Source organism: Coccinella septempunctata, chromosome 5, assembly GCF_907165205.1.
Source record: "Coccinella septempunctata chromosome 5, icCocSept1.1, whole genome shotgun sequence".
Taxonomy (NCBI): Eukaryota; Metazoa; Arthropoda; class Insecta; order Coleoptera; family Coccinellidae; genus Coccinella; species Coccinella septempunctata.
Window position 1 is genome coordinate 14,489,073 of NC_058193.1, and position 17,139 is coordinate 14,506,211.

Here is a 17,139-nt window from a genome sequence, read left to right on the forward strand (position 1 = left end):
CTACACTGAGACAGGGGAATGGCGTATACCAATACTGATAAGGCAGATGCATTGGTGGACTCGATCGAACGAGAATCGAGAATAAATTACAGGATAGACGACGATAATGAAGATTTGGAAGAACTGGTTGAAGAAAATGATGAAGAAATGGATGAATTACCAGCGACTGCTGAATTAGACAAGCCAACATCGCCAAATGAAATCAGGGAAATAATTAGAAGTTTGAAGAAGAGGAAAGCTCCCGGAAGCGATAAAATAACGAATGTTATGTTAAAGAAATTACCTAGAAAAGGTATAGCCGCTCTAACAAATATCGCGAATGGAAAACAGCAGAAGTCATAGTATTCAATAAACCATCCAAAGAGAAGAAGTTTCCACAAAACTACAGACCGATAAGTCTACTGTCGGCGTTAGGAAAAGTAGTAGAAAGAATTATCGCCACGAGGCTAAATGAGGAAACCGAAAATCTGAAACTAATACCACCAGAACAATTCGGATTCGGAAGAGAGCATTCAACAGAACAACAATTATATGGAATTATCTCAAAAATAGAAGATTTTACGTGAAAGTGGGAGGAGAATGCTCCTCAACAAGAGATATAGAGGCTGGAGTACCCCAAGGATCAGTACTTGGGGCACTTCTGTACAACATATACATCCACGATATTCCGAAAAATCCAAGAACCATGCTAACGTTATATGCTGACGACACAGGCATAGCAACTAGACACCGCAACCCAGAAGTAATAGAACGAGTTCTTCAAGAGACGATTGACGAAACAAATGACTGCTGCATAAAGTGGAAAATTAAGCTCAATGGACAGAGAGCCAAGCAATATTACCACAGAAAAGAAGACTGCTACCCGCAACGAAACTGGATGTTGATGGCGAAGAAATCGACTGGAAAAATGAAGCCAAATATTTAGGAATAACGCTTGACAAAGGACTTACATATCAAACAAGGAATCGACAAAACGAAAGCAGCGATGAATAGACTCTATCCTGATAGGAAGAAGAAGCCACATGTCGAAAGAGACAAAATTGAAGATAATCAAAGACGTTTCTAGGCCTCAACTGACTAATGGATCAGTTACCTATGGTTTCGCGGCAAAGAGCCATATCAAAAGAATTCAGGCCACTGAAAACAAGCTGCTACGATGTGCAATAGATGCACCTTGGTTTATCAGGAATAGACAGATTTATAAGGACCTGAAATGGGAAACCATAACGGAATTCATGAACAGAAAAGCAGAGAAATTATTCGAAACAGCGAGAAACCATCCGAATCAAGAACTCAGGAGACTAGTGGACTACGACCCAGAGGAAGACAAAAGGAGAATGCGAATTTACCGAAGGAGACCAAGAGATCAATTAGGAAGAGATTGAAATAACAACAGAAACCTATTGAAAAATTCAATAAAGAGGATAAACATAAAAATCTCAGCACGATAGTGTGCGAGAAGAAAACCGACCAAGAGACGAACAGTTTATTGGCAAATGCCCGCAACCAAAATTCAAGAAGCAGTTGAGGGTTTTTAGTGGGTCTCGAGCTCAGGAGAGTGAGAAACCCCACACTGTTCCTCCTCAGGAGAGGGTGGTTCGTCTGTCTTGCAGATTTTCCCCCTGCTACACCAAAAAAAAAACAGCAGGGTTTAACTGGGCAGGAATGGCGCAAGAGAGAGAATTATGGAGACGAACAGGGGAGGCCCGGGGAGGCCTATATCCAACACTGGATAACCACAGGCAGATAAAGAAGAAGAAGAAGAGATGTTTTTCTCGTGGAATTCATTATCGGAAAGTTTGAGAGTTCTAGGTTTAAATTATTAATTATGTTTATTTTCTGTGCCATATGGTGCTTTGAGTTGAATTTGAGTATTCTGCCGGAAAAAGTTGGTTTCTGGTACCAGTCTGTTAATATATTATTATCTCGTCTGATCCACAAAGTATCGAGAAAGGGTAGTGAATTATTTTGTGATTCTAATTCCACGAGAAAAACATAATTAAAATACAAACAATTCTAAAAAAAATAATTATTCTACCAAATTCTTGAAAGAAATTCTGAAAAAGAGTTAATCTTAGCATCCTAGATCACAAGAGGAAAAAAAAAATCAAAAATATTTCGAAATAACTTACATTGGCAATCTAGGAGAGCAAATCAAAAATATATTCACCAAATTAAACATAAATATTGCCTTCAAATCTGACAATACTGTTAAAAATGTTTTACTTAAACTTAAAGAGTAACTCCCAAAGAATTACTAAGTAACATCGTATATAAAATATCCTGTAACGACTATCCGGCCACATATATTGGTCAAACTAGCCGCTACCTTGAGGACCGAATTTCTGAATACAAAAGAGACTCGCTCAATCCTCAATCCTTTAAAAAACAAACAGGAAAATAATACGGCACTAGCGGAACATGTAAGAAGTCGTCTTCATTCCTTCAATTTCGATTCTGGCTCAGTGGGAATATTAGGTATGCATGTGAATAAAAAAAAAAAAAACAGTTACTAGATGAGATGATATCCATAAAACAGGACAAAAATTCCATTAACAAAAGAAATGACAGAAAAGTTAAATACCGCATATTATTATCTAATTGGCTAAATGCAGCAAATCATATCACCCGAGCTGTATTCTTAAAATTAGTGGACTATATGTGGGGACAGAAAGACAAATTGTTTGTTGTGAAGACCTAACCTCAAAAAAATGCCAATGCCAGGATAAAGATCTTAAAATACACAAACTGAAAATACGCCTTACTGAATTGAATGGAGTGTTATTCGAACAATCAATGGGAGAAATGCAGACAACAGAAAATGAGATTATTTCTGAGGGCTGTAGCGAAGATATTCCAGTGATAGATCCTGAGATTCCGTCAGTTAGCAATGATCACAGAAAAGAGCTAAATTATCTTTATCGCATAATTGAGGAAAAATCCAATTTGATCGAGAAGCTGCATGACAAAATAGCATTTTTGAAAGAGTACATAACTCTAATTGAAAGGGTTAATGAAAACAAAAGGACGGCGCCATCTGTAATCGAAAAAGATAACAAACATTTATCTGAAACAGATCATAAACATATTACAGAGAGCGAAAATGTATCTCCTGAGAATTCTAAGTTATATACAGGGTGTCCCAGTCGTTGACGTCAAGCCGGAAAAAGCTGATAGACCAAGTAATGATAGTCATCAGAAAAATATTAAAAAAAATCTAAATTATGTATTTTGAAAATTATTGCCATATTAAAAAAAAAGAGAAAATGTACACACTGTGATGGTTTTTTAACTCCCGTTACTACAAATCTTTATTTATTTACAATTTTATTTTTATTATGTAATCTTGACTAGTGCTTCTGTAAGCTGTCGCCAAAAATTCAAAGGTAACTACGCCAGCTTGGAAGAAAATGACACTTTTGGCCCAACTAAGTATGCAAAATTAATACTTCGCCACATTTAAACTGGCTGTACTGAAAAAAAAATGTACTACGCTAGTTGGGCAAGTTACCTTAAAAGTTGGCGCATTAAATAAGGATTCCAAAATATTATGACATTTGCTAGAAAATTTGACAATTAGACTTGGACAATTTTTTTTTGTAAAAAAAACCCAATTTCAAACAAAATTTTATTACTAGATTTGACTACAAGATTCTAGTTTGAGTGACACGGAGAAGTGTAAGCGAGACAGAAATCGTATTTCCAGGTAGTTCAGGGCACCGCAGGCCAATCAATGACTCATTCTTATTTGCTTTAAGTTAAGGATTGGTTTTGGTTGGTTAGAAGCAAATAAGAATGAGTCATTGATTGGCCTGCGGTGCCCTGAACTACCTGGAAATACGATTTCTGTCTCGCTTACACTTCTCCGTGTCACTCAAACTAGAATCTAGTAGTCAAATCTAGTAATAAAATTTTGTTTGAAATTGGGTTTTTTTTACAAAAAAAAATTGTCCAAGTCTAATTGTCAAATTTTCTAGCAAATGTCATAATATTTTGGAATCCTTATTAAATGCGCCAACTTTTAAGGTAACTTGTCCACCTAGCGTAGTACATTTTTTTTTCAGTACAGCCAGTTTAAATGTGGCGAAGTATTAATTTTGCATACTTAGTTGGGCAAAAAGTGTCATTTTCTTCAAAGCTGGCGTAGTTACCTTTGAATTTTTGACGACAGCTTACAGAAGCACTAGTCAAGATTACATAATAAAAATAAAATTGTAAATAAATGAAGATTTGTAGTAACCGGAGTTAAAAAACCATCACAGTGTGTAGATTTTCTCGTTTTTTTTTAATATGGCAATAATTTTTAAAATACATAATTTAGATTTTTTTTAATATTTTTCTGATAACTATCATGACTTGGTCTATCGGCTTTTTTCGGCTTGACGTCGGCGTCTGGGACACCCTGTATAATATGAAGGTATCAAACATCCCGAGAAGAAAACAGTGAGAAAAATTGAAACCTGCGCTGTTCAGGAAACTATTAATATAGTTAAGAAAGCTGAAAATAGTAATAAAAATGCACAAACTGTAAATGAGAGAAAAGATAGAAATAGGCCGCTAAAGAAAAATGTAGGAGTAACTGGAACGTGCGTAGGCTCGGCGAATTTTTCTGGAGTACCGAAGCGTATATGGCTTTACGTGGGGCATGTAGGCGAGAATGTAAATAAGTCCATATTAAAGTCACCTCAAAGAAAAGTTTCCGGGGAAACATTTTATTATAGAGAAACTCCCAAAGCGTGCTACCGCTAATACCGGGTCGTTCAAGGTTGGTGCGGATCTGTCATTGCTAGATGAAAACTGGCCGGCGGGGGTAGTCATTAGGAGATTCGGGTTTTTTCAGGGAACAACTGGTGGAAGCTGCTGATGACGTTGTACTGAAGGCAAAAAAGAAGAATAAATTAAAAACTGATGCGATATTGAATTTAAACGCCAAGAGTCTTAAAAACAAATTAGATCAAATAGAATAAAATACGTAACGAGGGTCTCAATCTCACAGTTTTATTTCTCGGAATTACGACCGGTTTCGGGATGTCTAAACGCATCCCATCTTCAGGTTCCTACAAAAGATTTTTTTCTGAGATGTTACCCAGGTAACAAACTAACAATAAGAATACCAACCTGTGATGGACTACAGTTACAAACTAGGAACTCGGTTACAAAATTCAAAAATTCAAATATACAAATAAAACAAGCATACATAGGAAAGGTGTTTACAAAATGGTGGTTTTATGACGCAGCAGTAAAGATAAAAGTTAATAGCGCTATCTACATTTTCGTATTGTAAAGGAGACAATAAACAACAGATAACTACGCATTAAGAGTAGGAAAGAAGACTGAGAAAAGGGAACTACCTTCATATTCTGTTTGGACGTTCAATGATGTCCGGGAGTTAATTTTATATCTCATAATTTCCAAATTTTCCAAACAATTCAGTTTACGGCCTTTTTCCACAAAATGGACGACTTCGAAACAATCATCGGTATCAAGATTGTGGTTGGTCTCAAGGATATGCTTGGCAAATAAGGACACACATGAATTATTTCTAATACACCTTAGGTGTTCCTGCTTTCTAACTTTAAAATTTCTAAAGGTACGACCAATATATACGGCACCACACTCACATGATAGTTTATACACCCCCGACCTAGTTAAAATCGGGACTTTGTCCTTGTTATTAATGATTATATCTCCAATTGTTTTATCAACTTTAAATGAAATAACACAGTAACCAACCTTCGACAATGCATTCTCAATTCGGTAGGCTGTTGGATCTATGAAAGTAAGAGAAAAGAATCTTTTGTCCTCTTTTTGCTCTGTGTCATAGTTTGTTAGTGGAAATATCTCATGTAAAAGGGAACGGTTTCTGCACTTTTGAACAAGTTTGTCAACTAAATTTAAGTGATATCCATGATTAAAAGCGATTTGTTTTATAATCTTAATTTCATTATTAAAAGAAACATTGTCCAATGGTAAGCTACAGGCTCTATTAACGTAGCTATGTAACTCGGCTACTTTATGTGAAAAAGGGTGGTTAGAATTGTTGTCAATGATAACTCCTGTGTGGGTACGTTTTCTATATACTTCGAACTTATGTTTACCTTCTACGTTAGTGATTGTGAGGTCTAGGAAGTTCATTCTCTTATTTTCCTCTATCTCCATGGTAAATTTTTACCCCCCAGTGTTGAACTTTTCGGGTGTACCTTTAACTGACGAAGAAAACGAATTACTCAGTAAAGGTTTTACATTTAAACCCAAAACCCAAAACAAAGGTGAACAGTTGAAAAACTTGGAAATCTTAGCTGCAGAAACTGAGAGTATCTTGCAGACCCTGGGAGCAGAATCGAGAGAAGTTGTGAGAGATGAATGCAAGGGAATTTTGAGAGAACGTCTAAGAGAAATTAACAACCCCCCCAATGGCTACCAAAGTTATAAAGAGTTGAAAACCATCAGATCCATTAAACATAAACTAACTTCTAATGAACTCACAGTTACTAAGGCTGATAAAGGCAACACAGTTGTCATTCTAAGAACAACTGACTATATCAAGAAGGTCGAACAATTCCTGGTATCCAATAATTTTACACAAGCCAATGCCAGACTTCCAACATTTATCAAAAAAGTTAAAGAGGTCATCAAAAGATGTGAGATCATAGATGATAGGACGTCATCTATTCTTTCACCAGATTACACACTGATCCCCAGACTCTATGGTCTAATCGAAACAGACGTTTTTGATGAGATGCCCATTCGACCAGTCGTGTCCTTTATATCTTCCCCCACATACCAACTAGCAAAGTGGCTTAACAACTATCTTAGAGCCAACACAAACATCCAATTCCAGTACACTGTCCCCAATTCTAAATACCTTGCAGACAAGATTAAAGAAGTGGAAATCCCAGAAGGAGGTTTCTTCGTGTCATGGGATGTAACGAACCTTTTTACGAACATTCCAACAACAGAACTCCTGGTCATTTTGGAAGAAAACCTGGTGAACAGTGACTTACCAGACACAGCTTTACCGCATATAATGAACCTTTTTAGAATATGCCTTCAGCAAAATTTTTACACGTTTAACGGTAACACATACGTCCAGAAAGATGGTCTGACTATGGGCTCACCTGTTGCCTCATTTTTAGCTGACTTATTCATGAATTACTTTGAGACTAAATACATATTAGGGAATTTAATATTTAGAAGACTGATCCTCTACTATCATAGGTATGTGGATGATATTTTGTTTTTATGGACTGGCTCCATCTCAGAATTACATAGCTTCTTGAACTTAGTTAATAACCAACATGATAACATCAAATTCACCATGGAGATAGAGGAAAATAAGAGAATAAACTTCCTAGACCTCACAATCACTAACGTAGAAGGTAAACATAAATTCGAAGTACACTCACTTTCAAAAGTCCTGCACCCCCTAATTATTAAGGCTATCTCAAACTTTGAAAAAAAAATGATACCCTCGGGTTCAAGGATAATGAAAGGCTTTCACAGAAATAAAATGAAATCAATTTCATTTCATAAAATTATGAAGTTGAAACAACAAATACAAATTAGGAATAAAAAATTGCAAAAACAAAAATTAAATTTAAACGGAAAATTAAAAGTTAATTAATAAAAGAGCAAACTAATATGCAGTATTTGAGCCTCTGTTGCTCAGCAATGCATTCACTCGTCTAGGCATTCCAAAAATTAAATTATTGATTATTTCCTGCGGAATGTTCATCCATTCCTCGGTAACAGCTACAATAAGTTCTTGTGAATTTCGTGGTGGATTATTTCGACGGAAAACGGCTCTGGAGACATGATCCCATATATGCACTATAGGATTTATGTCAGGAGACATCGCGGGCCATTCTAATCTGATAATGTTTTGGTTTTCCAGGGCTTCTTGAACACCTCTAGTGCTATGTGGCCTGGCATTATCGTCCATAAAGATAAATTGAGCCCCTAATTCATTACCCATGGGTATAATTACAGGATTTATGATATTTTCGAGGCAATATGCACCAGTCAACGTCCCGGATATGTGAATTAGTGGCGTTCTTCTTCCAAACATTATGCCTCCCCAAAACATTTCAGTGCCACCGCGAAAAGGAGCAACTTGAATAGCTCTCTCAGGTCTATTTCGACATCCTGGTTCCCTCCAAACTCTTAAGCGGTAGTCATCACTTACTAACCCAAACCGTGACTCATCTGTAAATAGCACATTCCTCCATTCTTCTAAATGCCAGTTTTGATGAGCTCGCGACCACTGCAGACGAGCGGTTCGGTGACGAACTGTTAATAAACGAACTCTGAGAGGACTTTTGGACCGCAATCCTGATGTTTAAATTCTTCTACGAATTGTAGCACATGAAATTACACGGTTGTGGGCTTTTTGGAATTCCGACCTGAGTGTTGGTACCGTCACTGACCTATTTCTACGGGCTGATTGGGCAATATACCGATCTTCTCGAATCGTGGTAACACGAGGATGACCATTTCGAGGTCTATTATGCACTCCACCAGTTTCCTCATAGCGCCTAATCGTTCTGCTAACCGTGCTTCGAATAATGTTTAGTCTATTGGCTATCTGATGGCGTGAGAGCCCACCTTGCCAGAGAGCAATAATTCTAGTTCTGTCAAACTCAGACAACTCGTTTCTGGGCATATTACACAGTTTTTGAACTAACCGGTACTTAAAACGAAAAACTACTGGTCCGCAGAAAGGCACACATTTGACAAAATCGATATTTAAACGCAAGAAAATTTTTTGTTTCGTAATGTTATCGTTTAATTTGGTGGTCAAAAAGTTTCTGTTGTTGTCAGTAACAATTTGTTGTGAATCTTGATTATTTTATCTCCACTACAGGGGGGGTGCAAAACTTTTGAAAGTGAGTGTATATAGAAAACGTACCCACACAGGAGTTATCATTGACAACAATTCTAACCACCCTTTTTCACATAAAGTAGCCGCGTTACATAGCTACGTTAATAGAGCCTGTAGCTTACCATTGGACAATGTTTCTTTTAATAATGAAATTAAGATTATAAAACAAATCGCTTTTAATCATGGATATCACTTAAATTTAGTTGACAAACTTGTTCAAAAGTGCAGAAACCGTTCCCTTTCACATGAGATATTTCCACTAACAAACTATGACACAGAGCAAAAAGAGGACAAAAGATTCTTTTCTCTTTCTTTCATAGATCCAACCGCCTACCGAATTAAGAATGCATTGTCGAAGGTTGATGACTGTGTTATTTCATTTAAAGTTGATAAAACAATTGGAGATATAATCATTAATAACAAGGACAAAGTCCCGATTTTAAATAGGTCGGGGGTGTATAAACTATCATGTGAGTGTGGTGCCGTATATATTGGTCGTACCTTTAGAAATTTTAAAGTTAGAAAGCAGGAACACCTAAGGTGTATTAGAAATAATTCATGTTAGTCCTTATTTGCCAAGTATATCCTTGAGACCAACCACAATCTTGATACCGATGATTGTTTCGAAGTCGTCCATTTTGTGGAAAAAGGCCGTAAACTGAATTGTTTGGAAAATTTGGAAATTATGAGATATAAAATTAACTCCCGGACATCATTGAACGTCCAAACAGAATATAAAGGTAGTTCCCTTTTCTCAGTCTTCTTTCCTACTCTTAATGCGTAGTTATCTGTTGTTTATTGTCTCCTTTACAATACGAAAATGTAGATAGCGCTCTAAACTTTTATCTTTACTGCTGCGTCATAAAACCACCATTTTGTAAACACCTTTCCTATGTATGCTTGTTTTATTTGTATATTTGAATTTTTGAATTTTGTAACCGAGTTCCTAGTTTGTAACTGTAGTCCATCACAGGTTGGTATTCTTATTGTTAGTTTGTTACCTGGGTAACATCTCAGAAAAAAATCTTTTTTAGGAACCTGAAGATGGGATGCGTTTAGACATCCCGAAACCGGTCGTAATTCCGAGAAATAAAACTGTGAGATTGAGACCCTCGTTACGTATTTTATTTTAAATCTGAACTCACACAATGGGTACACTTTCCTATTAGATCAAATAGACTTTGTACTAAGTTCAGAAAACTACAAACTACCTTATAAGGTTGCAAGTGCTTACTCTCGTAAAAAAGGACAACATGGCGGCAGCCTTATACTAACAAGAGAAGACGTTTAGACAACCCAAATACCTGAAATAAGGGAAATGACGGTAGAGGAGCATGTTGAAATGTGTGCTGTGTTAGAGAGATCCACGAATACTAGTTTCTTGTGCATATATTGGCCCCCAAAGGGCGACTTCGATTTGTTCCTGCAAAAATTTGATGAAGCCCTCAACTACATTTCAAATCAATCGCATCGACATATTATAATAGCGAGAGATTTTAATGTGTGATTCTGTGAGGAAACAGGCGATAAAATAAAAATACAAGAAATACTTCTGTCATATGGTCTACATATAATATTCAGTGAGCCATCCCGTGTTACGTTAACATCTGCAAATTGCATCGACAACATATTTACTAATATGAATAGTACGATGTATAGAGCGCAGACAATTAATTATCACTTCTCGGACCATAAGGGACAAAAGCTGGAGATTCCGATGACTAACCCTCCTGAAAAAACAGAATATGAGACTATCCGCATTATGAACGAAGATAATACTCACCTGTTCCGCGACAAAATTAAAGCTGTTGATTGGGGATGTATGAGTGGGAACTCTGTTCGTGAGCAGTGTAAGAATTTCCACGACACTGTTTTGGATTTATTCCGCCAATGTTTTCCTGAAAAGAAAATAATAAAAAAGAAAAATGCTCATAGCAACAAACTTTGGGAGACACCTGAAATTATCGATCTATAAAATAAGGTAGATGCTACTCATACCATATTTCAAGTCAGAAGGGATGAGAATTCGTTTAAACTGTAAAAGGAAATGAAATTGAAGCTGAAGCCACTAGTAACTGATACCATCAAAAACAGAGATACGCAATTCCTTGATGAATCGGAAAACAAAAGTCGGTCGATAGGGAAGGTCATAAATTCTAGGATAAAGAACACTACGAGGGCGCTAAACACCGCTGGCCTGTCTGAGGAAAAACTGAACCATTACTTCACTACTATTGCAGAGAAATTGAATGAACAAAACACCGACCCAGGAGGGTGTGATGCCCTTTTGAAGAACAAAAAGGTGAATATTATGAAATACAAACCCTCAAAAGATATTTATGGCTTTTCAGTGAAATTACTTAAAGAGACAATTGATAGCCTGGTGGACCCACTCACGCAACTGATAAATTCTTGTGAATGAAATTCTCCATAAACGTGTTGTGAAATCAATAACAAAATCAGAAGCAGATCGGTAAAACACGTTTTATTGATCAATAAAACGTGTTTTACCGATCTGCTTCTGATTTTGTTATTGATCAATAAAACGTGTTTTACCGATCTGCTTCTGATTTTGTTATTGATAAATTCTTGTCTCGAGCAGGGATATTTCCCGGATGAGTGGAAGTTGGCAAGGGTAACACCGGTGCATAAGAAGGGAGAAAAAAATCTCTACGAGAATTAAAGGCCCATATCTATACTGCCAGCATTTTCAAAAGTATTCGAGTCCCTTATCAACACAAGGTTGCTCTCAGTTTTAGAGAAAAGCATGTTGCTTTCATGTCGGCAACATGGTTTCAGGAGAGGAAAATCCACAATAACAGCCCTGATCCAGTTAATGGAATTCATTATGGAGGCTCTAGACAGCACAGATGAAGTGACGTTAACCTGCATGGATTTGAGTAAGGCATTCGATTGCGTGGATCACCAAAAACTCTTATCCAAATTGGAGTATGTTGGAGTCCGAGGGACAGCACTTGGACATACACTTGGATGAAATCTTACCTGCAATATCGTAGTCAAATAATGGACCTTGATGGAAAGTTATCTTCCAAAAGTAAAGTTACTCGTGGAGTACCCCAAGGATCGGTGCTTGGACCAATTTTATTTGCCCTCTACATCGATGACTTGGTGCATAATGTTGTGGCGGATGACGTACTTCTCTTCGCGGATGATGTCTCTTTTATGAATAGAGATAAAGTGGGAAGCTCACTTCGGGAAAAATCGAACAAATTCATAGATGATGCTGTTGAGTGGTTCGGGAACAACAAAATTAGTGAAAACGCTGATAAAACGAAGGAGCTCTTAATCACCACCAAACAATGTAAAAAAGAAAGTATATCCCTGCTTGGGTTATCGATCAGTGGAAACCTAGCTTGGGAACAACATGTGAATGAATTGTCTGGGAAGCTTTCGACAGCACTGTTCGCGATAAAAATATAAAAAAATTTCTGGCAGAAAAAGAAGCCTCGATTGTGTACCATGCTCAATTCCACGGCAGGATGACCTATGGCATCATTCTTTGGGGGGCGTTCTCGGAAGCCGCAAGCATTGTCCGAAAACAGAAACATGCTATCAGAATAGTAGCAGGGGAAGGACGAATGACAAGCTGTAGACCACTTTTAAAAAAATATGGAATACTTACCGTCCCATGCTGTTACATCATGGAGTGCCTTCTGTATGTACACAGGAGCGGAAACAGGTTCCAAAAACACTTGACCGTCCACGGCCATAACACGCGAATCAAGGACAAATATGTACCCCCATTACATCGACTGGAAAAAACGCGAAACATGCACGTTTTTAATAGTCTGAAATTTATAACCAACTACCGGATGGCTTGACGTCCCTACATTACAATGCCTTCAAAAGCAAAATAAGGCGCTTTCCTAAAGAAAATGCATTTTACTCCATGGATGAATTTTTGTCCCATAAATTCTAGTCGTACCTGTGAAAGGAAAAATTTTTTTTGTGTTGTTTGTCGATGATCGTGTCGCACTGTATTCTCTGTAACGTGTTTTACTGGACTTATACCTTGACATCATCTGTATATAATTGAGATGAATAAATTTATGTTTATGTTTATGTTTATGAAATTCATACAATGTGACTTAAGAGTCACATTGTATGAGTTTCATAAATATAAACATAAACATAAATTTATTCATCTCAATTATATACAGTTGATGTCAAGGTATAAGTCCAGTAAAACAAAATAAAAATCAATCAATATAAGTATTGATTGATTTTTATTTTCTGTACTCTGAAGTGAAGAGGATTTTCAGTATGTCAAGACATTAACTTGGTGAACTGCAGTAAAAAAGTTTCTCCTGGGATATGTAGAGTCATTTTAGATTCTTTGAGGTACTGAGCAGAAAAAAGAAATTTGTTCTCTGATGTTCGATGAAATTAGTCTATGTGAAGATTCACTTTGACGATCACCATGTTGTCTATGAGTAAGTGGTGGGACAAGCTGAGGATGGTATGAAGTCCAAAACTTCAAGTGAAAAAGACAGAGCAATACAAAGTACTTGAGAAACCAACAGGTCGAATTTGGAAATAATTTTCAACTTCAAATCTGATTCTCTCGAAACCAAAAAAAATGCACCCGTACTCCTAGGCTCTTACACATTGTTTTGTGAAAAATGAACCCTCTTCTATATTTTTAATATGGAATGCTGAAGTTGGGGCAAATGTCTCGCAAACTTTTTGATTCATTAATTTAATGCCTCCCCGCTTCGGACAGTCAGATATTCAACAATTCAGGCACTACAATTTTATCTCTTCATAAACTTTTTAGGGAACTCTGAAACAAAATCAATTAAAAATGAAATCAACGATTTGCTCCTGCGTAAATTCTTGCACTAATTTGTCAGGAGCAAATTAACTAGAAAAAATTGTTGCCTGACAATGAACTCAAAATAAATAACGTTGAAATTATAATTCTTTGTAACGTTTCGGAGTCTATATCAGACTCCTTCATCAGACGAAAAAATCTACTTTTGAAAATCTTCTGAATTGTCGCTTTTTGTCTACAATTTTATACATTAGAATAGATACACGTATTTCAATTTATCACTGAATTTTATTATGTAAAGCTGGATCTATGTATTATTATATTGATATGCAATTCATGTTATTAATGAAGTTATTCGCATTCTGGACTTGACTTGTTATTCTTACATATCTTTACCGACATACAGGTTACACCTATGTAAATTTGTTTTTTCAATTGTGATTCTGAATATTCTGTAAATAATATGTAAAAGAATTCTTGAAATATGTTGTATCGAATATTTGTTCATATTAATTTCTGATAAAAATTGTACAAATTCAACTGATTTTATTGATTGGAAAAAAAGTATTGTGTAAAAATAACACCTTTGATATATAAAATTTCACCATGTTCTGTTGTGTCCTATATTCAGAGCTCAATTATTTGTGTACAGGGTGTTTTCAAAAGTGAATTATTTTCACCCATTGTACCTTCCGTTAAAAAAAGGCTGACCTTTGAATACGCCCGGTACAATCTTCAAATTTGTCGAATTTGTCTATATATTTCAAATAAAAAGTATAGCAAATCTAACACAGTATTTCATTAATATTAATTGAGTCACAACAATGTTTAGATAAAAAAAACATCTTGATCACAAAACAAAGGCCTATTTTTGTTTTGTCGATCAGGATGTTTTTTCTGGTTTCGAACAAGTCTATACTCGAATTTAATAAAAGGAATGGAATTCGAATTTTGCGCCCTTTTATTGAGGAATAGAATTCGAATTTCGCGCCCTTCAATTATGAAATAGAAAACTGTTATTTAACAGTTTGACACTACGATTTCAGCGCCATCTGATTGTCAATTGTGTGCAACACAGGCCAAAACGTAGTCGGTTTTTAGTACTAGCGATATGAGGCTGTTTCCTGTCTTCCTAACTCTATAATCTTTGATGCAAGGATTTTACTCTATTCTTGAGAATCTGGAGGGGGTAATGACAGTTTCCGGAACATTCGGAGCAATTTTGTGGCAGGAACAAATCAGAAGAGAGCTAATAATTATTGGAATTTCGGGAAACGTTAGAGCAATCACAAAGCAGATAGTAATCAGAGGATCGGTTATAAAATAATATAAAAAATGAAAAACTTTCTATTAAAATCTTTATTCCTTGATATGATCGGAAACTATCATCTATCCTTAGATTTCAACGAAGTTTTTTATTTTTTCCTTTTTTAACACGAAAATTCTATATAATTTTTCTGTTTATTTATGTTAGCGAATAAATCGACGAAAGTACTAATAAATTCAGTAATGGGGAGTAATTGAGCTCAATCTGTTAGTTGAGTAAGAGTAAATCCGACGATAACTTACTGTTATTAATTTCCAAACTATCCAAAAGGCTCAGTTTCTGACTTTTAGTTTGAATGTGTAACATTTCGGAGCCTTCATTGAACGTGTGCTTCTCATTCAACAGATTCTCAGTAGAATATTCAGTGTCTTCGATGAAACAATCTTTGTGTTTTAATATTCTTTCCTGAAACTTTCTACTAGTTTTACCTATTAAAAAAAAACAATCACCACAAGTGAGTTCATAAACTCCACATTCAATTCACTTATTCTCTTGATCTTCAGTAGGTATTCTTTATATATTTACCTAGAGCATTTTCCGTTTTAAAACCTAACCTAACCTTACCTGACCTAACCTAACCTAACCTAAAAAAAGTTCGATACTTCATTTTTAAATAAGATATCACTTTATATTGGTGATGAGTTTCTACTTGTGGAGGGTACCTGGTACCTGACCAGTGGAGATTCACCTAGATTTCTCCTTAATATTGTAACGATAATAAGGATAATCTGAGAGTTTCCTGCGCCCATACATACCTTGTTATGTTTCTCAGGTTGCCTATTCCACCCATATTCAAATATTAATTTCTGATAACTTGTCTTCAGTAAACATACGTCACGTAGAATTTTCACATTGCTCATTCTTCGAACAGCGTTTTTTCTTGAGCACTTAGACTAATAAATTGGCGAGCCCTTTGGGACCAAGTTTTCAGAATTTACTCCGTAAAGTACGAAAACTCTCCCTAGTTGCAGATTTATTTCACCACTGTTCAGTTTTTCGAAACATTTCTACCACAATAAAAGGTTATAAAAATCAATTTTTTCATCAACCCCTGTGCAAGAACCTACCGTTACAATATCCACAGTCTACAGTAATAATTATCAACATTCATCATCAGCATCAGAACAGTTCCCTGGCACCCGTTCAGAAGTTTCACCTCTTAAAGTCTGCTCTTTTAGGTGAAGCAGTTTCTGTCATCTACGGTTTCGAAATGAATTCGGTGAATTACCCTCCGGTCTATCAAGATCCTACCCAGCGAGCACAAAAACATCTCAGAGATGTTAAAAGTGAGAGATTTCGAGACATTGAACATCCACTGCGATGTTCTGTTTATACATGAATAGAACTTTTATAGAACAGCCAATGTCCGCCGCAGGCGGCTATTATATGGATGTCCCTGGGATGTCACAAAAAGAACTACTCAGAAGTTTTTTTGATAGCCTTTTCATGTACACAATAGAACATTTCTAAAGCGCTTTGCGCACACGAAATCGCTGTTTGTAAGACTTTATATTAAATTCTTTTGTGAGGCCTTTTTTCTTTCATTTGAATGCTTGAGGATACCACATTCAATTTTAAATGAAATACAGAATACTATATAAGAATAAAAATATTTTAATGATACTTCAACAGGTACAAAAGGAAAAGAAATCACATTTCACATAAAGAATTGAACAACAAAAAACAATTGATGAATATTATACTACAGAAAGGGAGAATAAACAAAAAAATATATCACATTCAATGAAACAAACATAAATAACCTAAAAGAAATATCACATGTAACATAAAAAAAACAGAAATAATAGAAAACAAACTGATTATAATTTTAGATGTACCGAAAGGGAAAATGAAAAAAAATTTATGAAAAATTTATTTTCCCTTCATTTTATCGTCCCTCCTCTTTTGCCTAATATGCCTTAACCAATCTTTGGCGAAGAGTTCGAATACTTTCCTAGTGATTTGGAATTTTTTATGGATCACATCTACAAAATAAAAACAATTCAAACAATTAATTCACAAAATATATGAAGGTTAAGATGATTTTTTCCAATTAAAATAACAGAGAAAATAGCTGCATGAAAGGATCTGGAAGATTTGAGTTGTATAGCTCCTGACCAGGTTGATTTGCGAAAC

General features: G+C 35.8%; 1 protein-coding gene across 2 annotated transcripts in view; it reads right to left on the reverse strand.

Moving 5' to 3' along the window:
- LOC123312907 (aromatic-L-amino-acid decarboxylase) overlaps positions 1–17,139 on the reverse strand; it is a 602,665-nt gene that overhangs the window by 433,006 nt on the left and 152,520 nt on the right. Inside the window, exon 1 of one of the 2 annotated variants that reach the window (XM_044897483.1) lies at positions 15,246–15,549. The exons of the other annotated variant lie outside the window; for it this stretch is intronic. Within the exon in view, the coding sequence (XP_044753418.1) occupies positions 15,246–15,309 (64 nt within the window). The 5' untranslated portion in view covers positions 15,310–15,549. Of the gene's footprint in view, positions 1–15,245; positions 15,550–17,139 lie in introns of those variants that run through there. 2 annotated transcript variants of the gene reach the window in all.